Source organism: Salvia miltiorrhiza, chromosome 2 (assembly GCF_028751815.1).
Source record: "Salvia miltiorrhiza cultivar Shanhuang (shh) chromosome 2, IMPLAD_Smil_shh, whole genome shotgun sequence".
Classification (NCBI taxonomy): Eukaryota; Viridiplantae; Streptophyta; class Magnoliopsida; order Lamiales; family Lamiaceae; genus Salvia; species Salvia miltiorrhiza.
The window spans coordinates 66,762,567-66,778,751 of record NC_080388.1 but is presented as its reverse complement, the minus strand read 5'-3'; the positions used below and the strand labels follow the sequence as shown (position 1 = coordinate 66,778,751).

At 32.8% G+C, this 16,185-nt stretch overlaps 2 protein-coding genes across 4 annotated transcripts; both read right to left on the bottom strand.

The window, feature by feature from the left end:
* Nucleotides 1-4,723: 4,723 nt before the first annotated feature.
* On the bottom strand, nucleotides 4,724-8,422 carry LOC131013191 (ankyrin repeat-containing protein ITN1-like). Of its 3 annotated transcripts, none has more exons than XM_057941256.1 (5): nucleotides 8,066-8,422; nucleotides 7,525-7,995; nucleotides 6,091-6,246; nucleotides 5,635-6,017; nucleotides 4,724-5,523 (listed from the first exon to the last, which is right to left on the bottom strand). In XM_057941256.1, the coding sequence occupies exons 1-5, from the start codon at nucleotides 8,208-8,210 to the stop codon at nucleotides 4,861-4,863; spliced, it is 1,818 nt and encodes a 605-aa protein (XP_057797239.1). In that variant the 5' UTR covers nucleotides 8,211-8,422; the 3' UTR covers nucleotides 4,724-4,860. The 3 variants fall into 3 exon arrangements, with proteins under 3 accessions (XP_057797239.1, XP_057797238.1, XP_057797237.1); XM_057941255.1 differs by having other exon boundaries at nucleotides 5,587-6,017; nucleotides 8,066-8,420; XM_057941254.1 differs by having other exon boundaries at nucleotides 4,724-6,017.
* A 2,716-nt stretch (nucleotides 8,423-11,138) lies between these two features.
* On the bottom strand, nucleotides 11,139-13,581 carry LOC131013190 (probable inactive nicotinamidase At3g16190). The gene is made up of 5 exons (XM_057941253.1): nucleotides 13,468-13,581; nucleotides 13,260-13,373; nucleotides 11,752-11,986; nucleotides 11,545-11,661; nucleotides 11,139-11,462 (listed from the first exon to the last, which is right to left on the bottom strand). Exons 1-5 carry the CDS (start codon nucleotides 13,513-13,515, stop codon nucleotides 11,389-11,391), a joined length of 588 nt encoding a protein of 195 aa, XP_057797236.1. The 5' UTR covers nucleotides 13,516-13,581; the 3' UTR covers nucleotides 11,139-11,388.
* Nucleotides 13,582-16,185: the final 2,604 nt, after the last annotated feature.

The window sequence follows — 16,185 nt, the reverse complement described above, 5'->3', positions numbered from 1 at the left end:
ATATCAATTCGATAACCGGGAGGTTGAGAGTTGGGTGAGAGTATGTCGATCTTTGTGTGCTTTTGGGAGTTATAGGTTAGAAGTTGACCGGGGACGGCAACTATGACCCGTAATCTACCGCTCTAGTCGTCCGGGAGGGGGCTAGAACTAGTTGGGAGATCACTCTAGATAATTAGGATTGTCAAGATTAATATTGAGCTATAATTGAAGTCTTTTGCTTAATCATCGATGCCTAGTCCCTAAATCGCCATAATCATCTTATTAATCCACTTGCTTATTTGGTTTTATTTGTCTTTGCATTTGTTAAGTAATTAGTAGATAATCAAACCAATCACTCCATCGTTTAGTCTAAATAGCTATAGCATAATGACTTAGGATAATCACTAGATTGAACTACTAATCCTTGTGGGATACGACCTTGCTTCCATATATTACAACTACCCGTATACTTGCGGCGTGGTGAAAATAATAGCGAACAATCCACCGTAGATCTTGATGATCGAATGACTGAAAATGGTTCTCCGGTCTTCTTTTATTTATGGTTCTTTCCTGAACCTCTCCCTATATATATATATATATATATATATATATATATATATATATATATATATATATCTATCTATCTATCTATATATATATATATACTTGAATAATTATAACCTTATTTAGTATGTGGGAAAATATATTTATTCATGTGAGGAAATTTTTTTCTCAATTATGATATAACTAATATCATAATAACAATGCATCAATAAATCATATGTGAATATTCTACCAAGTAAAATATTTATATCACATAGACATTTTAATAAAAATATAGGGCGAAGATAGGTTTCTCAATAAGAGAATTTATAAGACTCGAGAAAATAATATCGCCTCCTATTAAACTCTAAAAATTTCTTATCTCATTTATTCGCCCACGTGCATAATTCCTCTAGCTACTATTTAAAACTCAATTTAAATTCAAGCTAGGGCACAAATAGCTTCTCAAAACACGGGGTGTTACAACATCGTTGCACAGAGCTCAATCCCAAGAAGCCCACTTTACTTCGAATAGCCCAAGATTCTCTAGGCAACCAACTATGTTTGGCTCCAACAACACTGTCTTCAGTCGTATAAATATTATAAATATTTTATAAAAAATAAATTCCCTGTAAAAACAGGGAAGTTCAGCTCTGGAAATTTCGGCTCTAACTTTACAAGTCAGCTCGACAGAGCTACGCTCGCAGCTCAGCTCTGGCGACAGAGCTATCCTAAAAACGCCATTCTTAGCCCAAAATCTCCAAAATTGCACTCTTCCATCTATAAAACCTAAATCTCCTGCAAAGCATAAAATAAACCATAAAATGCACCAATTTTCAGAAGATTTAACTTAAAAAATGCACATGCAAACCCCTAAAATTAGAACAATTAAGCATAAATTAATAACCTCAATTTCTTGGAGACGATCTTATCCCAAAAGAGACCAACAATCGTAACTAACCAAGATCGAAGCCAGGATTAGGATGAAATTAAGGAGATCAACACGAAGACGTAGGATAAATATGAAGAATTATAGTCATTTTTCTACTACAATTCATAGTTATTTGCCTATAAATATATGTAAAATCCTAGTATAAGATCATCTACAATCATTGTTTACTTGTTCTCCTAGCCTTACACGCAAATTAATACAAAGTTCTACGTCTCAATATTATTTCTCGTGTTTTTGTTATTTTTCTCACAAGGTAGTGGAGCTCAATTTCCTTTTTAAAAAAATAAAGACTTGTTATGAAACTACTTAATATATATATATATATATATATAGGCATTTGTTATGGAACAAATGCACTGTGTATTAAGACAGAAACGTAAGTAACGTATCAAAGCGGGTGGAAAAGGGTGTAGCGGGTCCGCATCTTGATGACCCACTTGGGATGTGCAGCGACTAAGAAACAAATATGAAGGAAAACTAAATAAACAAGCGCAACATAAAGAAAGATGATAAACGGGTCCATTAGACATGTCCTCGTCGTTCCAGAGTAGATAGGAAGTAGACTGATATCAAAGCTGCGACACCAACGATCGCAGACAAGCATTGCGCCAAGAGTCCGCATGTATACATATTTGGTATACACTCCTCGAAGCACTCTTCCTTCAAACTCGACACCAACGTCGTCAGAAAGAAACCATGATAGAGCAGGCCGACAGCAGCATAGTTAACGCTTCAAATATAACGAAACACGTGAACCAACTCGCCTTCATCAGAACAGCAGTGCCGGTTTTGTCATCGTATCCTCCTGGTACGACAAACATGGACCCCACCAACACACTTAATATTAAAGTTGAGATGAGGATGCTAGAATCTGTCGTGTTCCTCACCCATGTCCTGCTCTCATTCAACAACCACCATGCTCCTTTGAGAACAATTCTTTTGGTGTGTGCCCCTCTTTATTTCTCATCTCCAAACACAATGGCGCTACAACTTTACTTTCTGCATGTAAATATATATAATATCTCCTCGTCAAAAATAACTTTCTCAAATACTAATATGTAAGTCCTTACCATAAACCACAACATCTCCCATTGCATCTTAAAATGCGGCGTGGGGAGGATCCTGTAGAACACATATGAATTCGATGGGTAACTGTATGAATTGCGAAAATTATATTTTTTTGCTGCCTATGGGATTCGAAGGCGGGACCATAAATTCATTCAACAAGGTGATAAATCAACTGTAGATCTTAAGAGTTGAAAATGGTTCATATTTTATATTTTAAGAAGTGTTTTTATTTTAATCCACTCCTATATATATATATATATTGAAAGGATCAAGTGTAAACTCTATCTTACGGTGCAAACTAGATCCTATGACCAAATACTTAAAATACATAAACAAGAGATAATCAAGTTGTGAACTATTGTAATACATAAAATATATGTACAAAGATGGTTAAATCTCGTATACACGTGAACATTTAATTGTTCACGATTTGACTATCTTTTTTTCACGTATTTTATGTGTTTGTTCATAGGATCTAGTTTTCACCGTAAGATAATGAGAATTCAATTTTTCATCGGAAATGAGAATAATAAACAAAATAACTAAATTTTACGAATAAATCAATATAACTGATGAACAGACATATCTATTTAATATGTTGAAAATTTTGACATTAGAGCTTTCAACCCTAGACCAAAATATTTGTTCATAAAAATTACTTGTTGATCAAAATAGGAGTATTATTTGTTCACTAAATTACTTGCTTCAACCCTAAATTTTAAGAGTATTATTGTTCAAAGAGGCATTCTTCTGTGCTCCATAGAGCACCATGCTCTCGGGTGCAAAATGACATTAACACTATTTTGAAATGACACTAACGCTAACACTATCTTGAAATGACACTAACACTATTTTGTTTTACAAATGATACTGTCGCGAAATGACACTAACACTATATTAAAATGACACTAACGTTAAATGACACTATCATGTTATCGAAATGACACTGTACAACCGGGAGTATGGTGCTCCATGGAGCACGGAAGAATTTGCGTTGTTCAAATAAATTCTCTTTTCTTACATTATTTATGAATTCTCAATAAATCCATTCATCTGTATATATATATATATGTCAATAATTATTTCCAACACAAAGTGCAAGACTTTTCCATCCAAGTTGAATAATCATTGGAACTTAGTAGACATGGTTTGTGTTTGAACGTAGACACTTTTCAACGAATTGAAAGCAAATTTTTGTGCAATATTGTATTCAAATTTTTGTGTTTAAATTTTCATATTTCGAAAGAAATTTGTGTGAATAGGGCAGAGAGACGAGAAGAATTAGGAAAGGGATCTGTGTCAAATTTTTTCAACTAATAATTCCTATTTTTCCGCTAATTCAATATTACCGCAATTTTTAATTTTTTTTTTGTTATTATTATATTTTCCCACTATATCTAACCCTATATTTTCACTGACAACATACCGTTTTTCATTCTAAAAAAACTTTGCCTTTTTCTATTTCTTTTTTGTTATTTCCTTTTTCTTCTTTTGTTTTCTAAAATTTGTATATTTTGACTAATAATAAATATTTAGTAAATATATTAAATTAAAAATCACGTCAATAACTTTAAATTAAAATAATATTTAATTTGGTATAATTTGAAACGAATAAGTTATTATAAATTAAATTTTTAATGATTTTTTTTCTCCTTCTTCTCTCTCCTAAATTTAACATACAATTTATTTTCTCTTTGTTTTTCTTTTGTATATTAAATTTATTTAATTTACCATATTTTTTGTTAAATATCAATCTTTGTGTATTTTTTTACATATTTTTAGATTATACTAGTTTATAATGCAATTAAGGAGAAGCGGATTATAGTATTAGTTTATTTTAGAACTCTTTAATATTATGAATAAAATTTTAAAAAGAAGAATTTGTATAAATTTGTAGATAAACAATTAGTTAAATATTTAAAAAACTGCATTTGATTTATATATCTGAAAAACAAAATTTCAAATACGATTTAAAATTATTTAATTTATAGTTATATGTTGGGTAAAAATTATTTATTTATTTATTTATATAAACTTATGTGTTTATCTTTTGTTGATTAAATTTAATATTAGATTGACATTTATATAAACTTATTTATTTTTTTTATTTTTTTTATATCATGGGCCAAATCATGCAAAACCAAACATTTGACTAAATCAAATTATTTTATCAATTAGATCTTATCACTCAAACTAAATGTCTCTTAGATATGAGTCGTAAGGCAAAAGGTTATGAACATTCAAATTTACAGTGCATCCATTCTAATTACGATTTACCAAACCTCAACTAAAATTGAATAATTAGAATTAGAATTTAATCAGGGCAGATGTGCAGATGCACGAAAACGTGGGTCTCCGCTGAAAAGGCTTTGGGTATTTGGGAGAGACAGCATCCGCGGCAAAGATTTTGGAAGCCTCATTTTAAACCACAACTCACTAAAGCGCCCGCAAATCGCTAAAACAAGCATGACATAAATGAATAGAAGAAGGCATCTGACGAGCCACGCCCCTGGCCCTTCCCCGACGAACACCAAACAATACGCCGACATGAAGGCCGAGATTGCCCCTATCAACGACCCGAACAGACCGCTGATCCCGAATTTCAACTGATACGGCAATATGTCCAGAAACCGATCCTCTTCAAAACCCGACGACGTGATGGACCAGAACGTTATGATGCACAATGTGGACCCAAACAGAGCCAATGCTTCGAATATGAAGAAGCACGCGAACCACGCGTTGCCCACCAGTATGGGCAGCCCGGTCTCCCCGTCGTTTCCCCCGGGGGCAGTGAAGGCCGCCGCGTACACCACCGTCAGGATAATAGTCGCGATTAGCATGCAACAATCTGCCGTGCTCCTCATCCATGCTTCGCTCTCTCTCAACAACTCCTTGTGCTCCTCCGAGAACACTTCCCTTGGCTTCTTCTCCTCAACGTTTTTCATCTCCATAAACCATGATGGTACCATTGCCTCCACTTCCTGCATCAATTCATCCATGTGGGACAAGAACGACCATTGAATTAGAACAACAAATTTACTCACCTTAAACCATGCTAACTCCCTTTGCATTTGAATAGCTGAGATGGATACCATATTCTCCCTCGTGTTCAACGGTCCTAATTTCCCAGCTAAATGCAAGATGTTGTTGTTGTTTCCATCCATTCCCATGATAAGAAAGTTTTTCAAACCTCCTGTTTGTTTTATGAGGCCAAACACGTTGTCTTGGCGATGAAGAACAGCAATATGGAATAAAGAGTAATTGTTGGTGTCGGTGTGCCTTATAAGATCAGGATAAGCCCGAATGAGCATGACAATAAGCTCCACATTCCCTACTTTGGCTGCATCATTAAGAATCGGAGGATTTCCAAGTAGTTGGAGCGCACTATCTTCATCCATCGACTCTTCAATCTCAGCCAACAACTTCTCAGCTAATAGGCGGTAATCTGCCCTCATTTTTCCATGACCTTGCCTTCCTAATAATGAAACAAAGAGTTATAACACAGAATATTGGATGTTGTTTATGATGTAGAAGAAGGTCGGGCTTACCATAAAATGATGTGCCAAGAATACTTTTGAATAGTATTGCCGTTTTACTTGTGCTGACCTTTGATATATCCTGTCGAGCCAACACGTGCAACGCCGTTACTGCACTCCTCACCGTGGCCAGAGATCCATCTTTTTCTAATATCTTTAGTGCCACATCTGCAATACAACATCATGCATGTTACGAATTAATCAAAAGAATTTTATTAAGTTTGATTAGGTGCACACAACGCCAAGAGATCACACAAGACCACAACACTAAAGGCAATGTTTGATAGGAGTTATTAAATGAGATACACTATATTTCTCACTATTTCTCTGTGTTTGATAGGCTTCACCAATAATAATAAAGGTGCCCGAATTAAAGGCCAAGCCCGCTCCAAAAACCACTATTCTCCTTAGAAAATAAAACTTTCCCCCACCCCCAGTTACAATTTCTATACTTCAACAATGTTATAGATTAAATTTTGAAAGACAAAAATAACATGGCCTCCTACACCAGTAACCCGGCAGAAATGTTGAAGTCACTATTTAATCTAAACTATCAAACAACTAATTCATGTTATCATGATTTTAATCTTGATCTATCACACACTAAAATACATTACTAATATTATCAAATCTATATTATTTTAACTAGATTTTATTTATCCATCTTTATCTCAACTAGCTATCAAACTAGCCTTTATGTATAACAGATACACAATCTTAGAGACACTCTAGTTGCTCTCTCTTTCGTGATTCACGCACACCACTTCTCTTAGCCTATCTGATCACTACTACCCATCATACACCACAACAAAATACTAGCCATTTTTATTTAAAAACAATAATAATGAAACTCTAGCCACTTAATTTTGTGTTAAACGACATATTTAGCCTTAAGAAATTGATTATTTCTAGCAAAAATGAAATAGTCCGCCACTGTCCATTTCGAAGGGTGGGTGACCAGGTTCAATCCTAAATTATCAAGGTGTTTGGCTGCGCTTAAAAGTTGTTCAGGAGTTTATAAGATCTTTCAAAGTGCTTGACAAAATAAGTTTTTAATGAGATTATAAGTTGTTAAATATAAACTCTAAAAGTTTATAAGCTTTTTTAAAAAATAAGTACATCTACCTCAATTTATTTTCTATTTATTTTATAAGCAACACTTACTTTACAAACATAGCTCAATTATGATTTTTTATTTTTATCATATATCATTATAATTTTATCTCTTTTCGATTTTCTCTTTCTGACGAAGGTTTTCTCTATCTAATTAAAAACTATCTCTCCATATTACAAGCTTAATTATCCAAATATTTTAACAACTGATAAGCTCTTATGAAACTACATTTTATAAGCACCAACAACTAATAAGCTTTGTCAAATACTGTGAGTATCTCACCTCAAGTTGAAACAAAAAAAGGAAGAGGAAAAGGAAAAGCTATTTCATACCATACATTCTGCTGGCTATAGCTTTCAACAACAGATGAAACCATTCTGCTTGTGACAAACGATCAACTCCAGTTTTTTCCAGAAAAAACGAAATCATTTTCCTTTCCCCTCCCAAAATTGAGTATTGAAGGGGAGTATAATTATCCTTGTTGCGCGCAACCAGAAATCGTCCATTTTTTGCCACCAGAAGATTAGCGATTTGCACCGAGCCCGACATCGCAGCATAACAGCACGCGTTATCTCCACTCATGTCTGGCAACTCTAACTCGCTCGGACTCATCCACTCCACTAGCTTTTGCACGAATTTCTTATGTTTCATGGCGATGGCTAAATGAAGAGCTCTGTCGCCCCTCTCCGTTAACACGTCGCTTGCTAAGCTCCGATCTTGCTTCAGAAGCGCTTCCGCGGCTGCCCAGTCGCCTCCCAGTGCAGCTCTATACATTAACCAACTACGGCTTCCCCTTCTTTTCCCTGTTGAAAATTTGATCGGGGGATGTTTACATTCTTCCATAGAATAGAAACTCAGAAAAATCTATATAACCTTTCCAATTCTGATTTGTGTTATCTTCAGCTGTTGGAGAAAAGTTTGTTTCGATCACGGTTGATGCTGCTGATGTAGGTTGAATATTTGAAACGTCGTCAACAATTTCGGTTGAATCTGCTGCGTCTCGATTTGGATGACTCATCCTAGCTTATTAGTTGTTCAAGAATCAGCAAAGAATTCTCGGTCGGGACTTTTCACAAACACTTGGTGATCTTAGCTCTAAACCACCACATGTGAAGTGAGAATGTGTGCTGTAGAAATAAAATTGACTGCCATCAAGATTGAAAACTTCTCCTTATTTTTCTGTTATGGGCCCGACATGAATTATTAAGTATCGTTTTAACTTCTTGTATAAGCATTTCAAAGTACTCCCTCCGTCCCAATAAAAGTGGCCACATTTCCTTTTTGGGTGTCCGATTAAAAGTGACTACTTTCTAAAAATGGCAAAAGATTACTTTAATTAAGTCAACAATTGTAGGCCATTTTCTAAAAATGCCAAAATTACTCACTAATTTGGTCAACAATTGTAGGCCACTTTCAAAAAATTACTCACTAATTTTGGTGGGTCACACTCAATTAAAATATAACAATCCTCTTCTTAATTTCCGTGCCAAAAAAAAAGTGACCACTTGGGAGGGAGGGAGTATTTATTTTTTCAACGGCCGAAAAATTGAGATAGTGCCAGGTTGGCATGGAATTTACATACAAGTACGAGCATAGCATTTGATTCATTCCTACCAAAGTAGTTGGACACTTGGACTTGGACTCACCCTTATTTATAGCTAAAACAATATCGTCCATTCATTTCCCAACATTTAATTTATGGATTAGATTCGTTTGTCCAATAAAATTAATATTCTATTTTACATTTAGATAAAATAAAATACCCTATCAATTAAATGTTTGACAGCCCAACAGTGGTAGACTGGTAGACTCGCAAATTATTTTGAGCCTTATGGGAATTGACTCAAAATTGAGTGAATTGGTCTGATTAATTAAAATTTTCTAGTGAGTTGGTTTTATATTTCATTATTTTACTTTGTAAATTAGTGTATATATAAAAATTATAAAATCATATTGGAAAAAAATGTGTATATTCTTATCTCTCCTCTAAGAATTAAATATTAATTATTATATAGTTGTTTGATGTTTAAATGACAAATAATTTATTGAGCGCTTTTTAAATAGCCATTTTGAATAAGGATACACAATATTTGGCCACTAATTGAAAAAATTCAAAATTTGGTCATTTATTACGTGTTAAGACTGTTTTGCCCTTAATTAGGGCGGATTTGAATCAAATTCGAGTCGGATTCGGATTTGCGCGCGGGTTAGGCACATATGACACTATTAGTGCCATATGTGCCAACTGGAAAAAAAAAATCTAAGTATATAACACTAATGACACTAATATGGCTATAAGTACTATTCGTGCAACACTACATAAGAGAGAGTATATAGCACTAATGACACTAATATGGCCATAAGTACCATTCGTGCAGCACTGAGTATATGACACTAATGGCACTAATAATGTCATGTGTGCCTAACCCGCACAAATCCGAATCCGATACGTCCTAATTAAGGGTAAAACAGTCTTAAAACGGAAAAAATGGTCAGATTTTATATTTTTTCAATTAATTAGTGGCCAAATATTGTATTTTTTTTCTTCAAAATGGTCATGCGATTATATTGTTTCATAATTTATTTGTGTATTCGTGTGTCATAAAACGCCTTGAAGGTTGACCTAGATAGCGTATTCTGGCAATTTATTTGCGCGTATTCTAATTTTGTTGAGAAACTACAAAGTTTTCAACTTTGGCAAACTATGCATCTCGTTAGAAGATGTCTTATTGTAGTTGAGTAGCTTGCCCATTAGGGGCACAAGGGTAATGCACCGACACTCAGCGGCGAAGAGTGGTGTTTGATTTTTGCGAGCAGAGGAAACTTCTGTGTGGGCATACAAATATACGACGAAATAGAAAGAGATTGCGAAATTGAAGGAAAATTGTTGTCCTCTTGATGATGATCTATTTGATCCTTTATTATCTTTCTATTTTTATTATTTTTTCAATAATTTAACGATATTTAAGATTCAATGTATCACACTTAGTGTTATAGATTTTTTTTTTCTTGCGTCCTTTTTTCTTCATTTTCAGTTTTATCTGTTTATTTTGTAATTATTAACTAGAGTTTATTCAATCTAATTAGAATATATATATATATATATAGGGGCGCGCTCCAGTGAGACCCCCTATTTTTCAAGTAACATGAGTACAATGAATAAGACATATAATACTAATGAACAAAACGTATATCTAATTAATAAGATGTATATACTGATGAAAAATAAAATTTAAAAAATTTGTAATGAATAAGACATATAGACTTATGAACATGGCCGTATATACTGATGAACAATGCAGTATATACTGATGAATAACAAAATTTAAAATATTCTGCTCTCTCCAGGATTCGAACCCTGCGAAAAAAAATCACCCTCCAGATACAATATTAGCCATAGGATTGATAAAATAAACGCACCAGATCGTGCCCTAGATCTCACTAAAATTAGGGGGTCTCATTGGAGCGCCCCCTATATATATATATGGGGGCGGTTATTCAATAAACCACCCTTATTTTAAGAATTACGAACCAGCAAAAATGCATGAATTTTATGTATAACACGCATGAATAAACTGTATAAAGGCATGAATTGCGAAAAATAATTTTTTGCTACCTTTGGGATTCGAACTCAGGACCATGAATTTATCCAACAAGGTGATGAATCAACCGTAGATCTTGATGATCTAAGGGCGTTCCTAATTTATATTTTAAGAAGCGTTCTTATTTTAGCCTTCCCCTATATAGGGTATATATATATAATTATTTTTCATCATTTAACTTCACTTTTATTAATTAATACTATTATTAAGGTTTGATAAATTCAAAAAACTTAAGGTATAATAATTCACGTTCAAATTATACGAGACTTGGACGGTGATTCATTTCCAAATGGTTATTGTGGTTAGACAGTGTTTGTTTGCATGCATTTTGTAAGAGAACGATAAATTTGTAATTGGGAAGTGAAAACTCATTAAAACTTACAAATTGTATTTGCTCAAATATTTGATTAATTACGGATCGAGCTTCTCATGTGCAGTGCTGAGCTTCTCATGTGCAGTGCTAAAAGTCAGCACCACAAAATCCACACTAGATAAACAAATACAGAATTTTATTACAATTTCTGATTGATCAATCCTGATAATCATCAATCATACTTATTAAATTTTATGTTGTTGCTGATAATAATGTAGTAGCTAGTTATCGGAATGACACCATTCTTCGAGTGTTGGAGTTGCCACTCCGATGTTCTTCATGTCGAAAACATTCGCTGGAACACGAGATGAAACATTATTTATCAGAATATATACTAGCTAAAATGTCAAGTGAGTCGATGGAATATTATATTATACCGTTGTGTATTTCAGATGTGGCAGCAGCAGTTGCATCAACGATGACAGTAACCTCATGATAATCCAACGAAACCGCATCAAACACGGTCTGTCGTATACAGTTTGGAGTTTGAACCCCTATACATATAAGCTTATGCTTAATTATGTATAATATATCATTTCATTTCCCTAATTAAGAAAATTAAAATTGGAGTTAAGTTATATTACCAATTACTACTAAGCTGTTGATTCCAGCTCCGTGTAGATAGGAGTGCAGGTGCGTGTTAAGAAACGCGCTAAATCGCGTTTTGACGAGCTTATAGTCGTGGGGTTTGATCTCGAGACCTTCTATTAGTTCTGCACCAGCGCTACCCTTCACAACAAGTTTTGTTTCATCCGCGGCATACAAATGCCTGCGGAATAATTCCACGTCTCTTCCCAGAGAATCGTGCTCACGAACAACCTTAATTAATTACATTATTAATTTAATCAATCCTTAATCATGCTACCAATTAATATTCTTATCTTACGACCTCATATCCTTCTTCAAAAGAAACAAAACTTAATTTTCAAAACGATGATGCAATTATCATGAACGGAAAATATATTAATGTAGCACTCGAACAGGTAAACTAAACATTAATTTCCGAAATCGTAGGAGACAATATAATTTAATTAATTATATTTTTCATAAATTAATAATTAAATTAAAAGTTCACCACAATGAATTCGAAAGCATTACCTATTACTAATTGTCTTTTAATAATGAGCGCAGAATAACTTTGGAACGGATAGAGAATGGACATATAACTAACTTTTTACTACAGTGAACTACTCCGATTCCTCCGTCCCATCATTTTAGTCCCCTCCCACTTTTCACACATATTAAGAAAATGCATTTAATTTTTATATTTTTATCTTTTATACCCTTATTTATTATTTTCACACATCCTTTTCACATTTAAGTAAAGCATTAAATAAGGTTAATTTAGTAAAAACAAATTTTTTATATAGTATTAATTAGAAAAGTGGACTATCTTTTTGGAACATCTCAAAATGGAATAAGAGACTAAAATGGTGGGACGGAGGGAGTATTATTTTAACTCAAAGCAAGTAATTCGATTTCATTTAAGTTATTAAAAGTTCAAAATTTGTTATTTGAGATTTCAAAACCGATGTAATTAACTGCAATTCGACTTGTTTATGATTTTGCATTTCGTTTTCAATTTCTTAATTATGTGCACACTGCTAATGAATAATCTATCATAGTAAAATCAAATGCAAAATTAAATTGTATTTTGATCTTGCAAAACAGTTCAATATTCCATTGTACAACCAATGTCCAAATATAAACCCTTTTTTTTTAAATCATACTATATACTACTATATAGCAACATCCTTCTGATCTGGATAGCAAGTCCAATAGTGGACCAAGAGATGTATGGTGAATTCACCTCAATTAAATTTTAATAGAAAATTAATAACCTTAATTGAGAATAAATTAAGTCAAATTGAAATTAATAAGTGCTAATTAGAATTAATTAATACTGATTGTAATTAATTAAAGTTTAATACTTAGGGACGGCCACAAGCAAAGTTTTGCGAATAATAAAATTCTTGGGAATAGAGATGCATATTAATATAAAAAGATCGTACCAATTTGAGGTTTGAACTTAGAGACTTGACCAAGAACAACATAAATACATAATGTTGAAGTAGAGAAATGAAAATGTTACCCAAATAATAGGAATTTGACGGCTCCGAGCTACTTGGACGGCCTTGATAACATTCGGCACAATAGCTTCACCACCTTTTACAGAAGCCCGACTGTAAGGCAAGATCAAACCTCTCTACAGAGAGGTAAAATTTAGAGAGATAGATGCATGGACTAAACAAAACCAAGCTTCAAATCACTCAAATTTGGAAGTAAGAAATTTGAACAACCTGCATATCCATGACAATAAGTGCAGTGTGCTTCCACTTTAACTCCATTTCTTCAATTCTAGTATTACAAACAACGTCCGTAGGAGTTCCTTTTATAGATAATCAGCACTACGCGATCGTTCTGGAATTTCTTTTTCGGTAACTTATACATTTGGCATTGACTATTAATTTGTTTGTTTCTACATTATTCCATACAAACATACGTGGAATTCATTGACAGTATGTGGGGCAGCAATAACAATGGAATGTGATTGTCGGTTGTATAATGTTTGTATACATGATCGAGTTTTTATTGTGCTGTGTTTTTAGGAACAAAAATCATCCACTTTGATGAGTTATAAGCGAGAAAAATATTTATTTCTATACAAAATTATTAAAACAATAAGTATTTAATTAAATTAAAAAAAAATAAATTAATTAAGTATTAATTTTTTATATAATTTGTAAATGTGATGATATATCTCTCAATAACAATTTTCGAGATATTAAGATTAAAAAAAAAAAAAAAACTTAGGATAAATACGAAATATCAATGATATGTGTGCATTATTTAAAGTCATAGTAATTATATATAAAAGAAAAACCACATTTAAAGGTTTTTGTACTTCGATTTTTAGTTTCAATAATTTTTCAGGTGAGTGTTCAGCCAACAAGATCAAGAGATTGAAATCGCAATAACTTCTATGAGTAAATCACTAATCAAATTAAGATTCTTAAATTATAATTATAAGATTCTTCCTAACAATCTTGAATTCTTAGTAATAATATTAGATTAGTGATGAGTGATGAGTAAATCACTAATGAAATTAACATTATTAAGTTATAATTATAAGATTCTTCCTAACAATCTTGAATTCTTAGTAATAATATTAGATTAGTGATGATTGATGAGTGAATCACTAATAAAATTAACATTATTAAGTTATAATTATAAGTTTCTTACTAATAATCTTGAATGCTTAGTAATAATATTAGATTAGTGATGATTGATGAGTGAATCACTAATCAAATTAACATTCTTAAGTTATAATTATAAGTTTCTTACTAAGAATCTTAAATTCTTAGTAATAATCTTAGATTAGTGATGAGTGATGAGTGATGAGTAAATCACTAATCAAATTAACATTCTTAAGTTATAATTATAAGATTCTTCCTAACAATCTTGAATTCTTAGTAATAATATGAGATTAGTGATGAGTGATGTGTGAATCACTAATCAAATTAACATTATTAAGTTATAATTATAAGTTTCTTACTAATAATCTTGAATGCTTAGTAATAATATTAGATTAGTGATGATTGATGAGTGGATCACTAATCAAGTGGATCACTAATCAAATTAACATTCTTATGTTATAATTATAAGTTTCTTACTAGGAATCTTGAATTCTTAGTAATAATCTTTGATTAGTAATAATCAATGTTTAAATTTTCACTTGTATTTCAATATATATTTAATTTTAATGTTTTTGTATTATTATCTTTGACCAATTTATTAGATGATAAATGAAAAAAATTAAAAAAATTAAAAAAAAAAATTACCGACGGCGTTTGCCGTCGGTAATTGGAATTTGCCGTCGGTAATTAGCGGCGGAAAAATGCCGTCGGTAATTTTGGCCGGACGGCGGTGGTGCTATCGCCGGATGTCATCGGCGGTGGTGATTAGCGGCGGCCTCTTGCCGCCGGTAAATAGCGACGGCAACGCCGTCGGTAATAAATAATTTGTATTTAAATTAAGATATATTTAAATTAGCGACGGCACAACCGCCGCTAATTAGCGGCGGTTGTTTTGCCGTCGGTAATGTGCCGGTAATAGGCAAAAGGCGGGTCGCCGTTTTTGCCGCCGCCGTGCCGTCGGTAATTGCCGGAGGCGGCTACGCCGTCGCTAATTTTGGCCGCTATTTTCGCGTTTTTTTGTAGTGATTAATTTAGGTCATGTACCCTTATATTTATGCTTTCATTCACAAATTATTTACAAAAAAATTCATCTCACAAACTATTTGTTAATTACCTAACAAATCAATTTGGTGGGTCTCTTTCTTTACTTTATATACATCTTTCAATATTTTCTTAAAACTCGTGCTGATCTTCAATCCATACCAGACTTATCATGGATGAATGGAGTATTTTACAATGTGATTGCATGCAAGCTTTAGAGTTGAATCAACCACTACAAAAAAATTGAGTTTTTGCAATGAATTTTTTTGTTACAAAATGGCGTATTTTCATTACAAAAGACTATATGTGAGGAAATTTTGTCAAACTTTTCACGTTACAAAAGATTTTCATTAATGATGTGTTAACGTTTTTGTTACATAAATTTAATTATGTAACAGAAAATATGCCCTTTTGTAACAAAATGGCATATTTTCTGTTACATATTTTTTGTTACACAAAAGATTACCTAACAAAAGATTTTTTGTTACAAAAGGGCATATTTTCACGTTAACGTTTTGATCAAATGAACACATAATTAAATTTATGCATGTCATGCTTGGATCCTAAAAAGATTTCCTAAAGGTTGTCATCGAAAACTCGAGCCACGAGCAAACAATCCTTTCAAAATTCTTCAACGTGTTGGGAAAAAAGCTTGCAAAGTTGAGCTCCTAGGAGATTATGGTGTTTTTGCGACACTCAATATGTAACTAATTTATCTCTTTATCATGGTGAACAAAATGATGAGGATGAGTTTTCTTTCCGTGGAAGCGATGATACGAA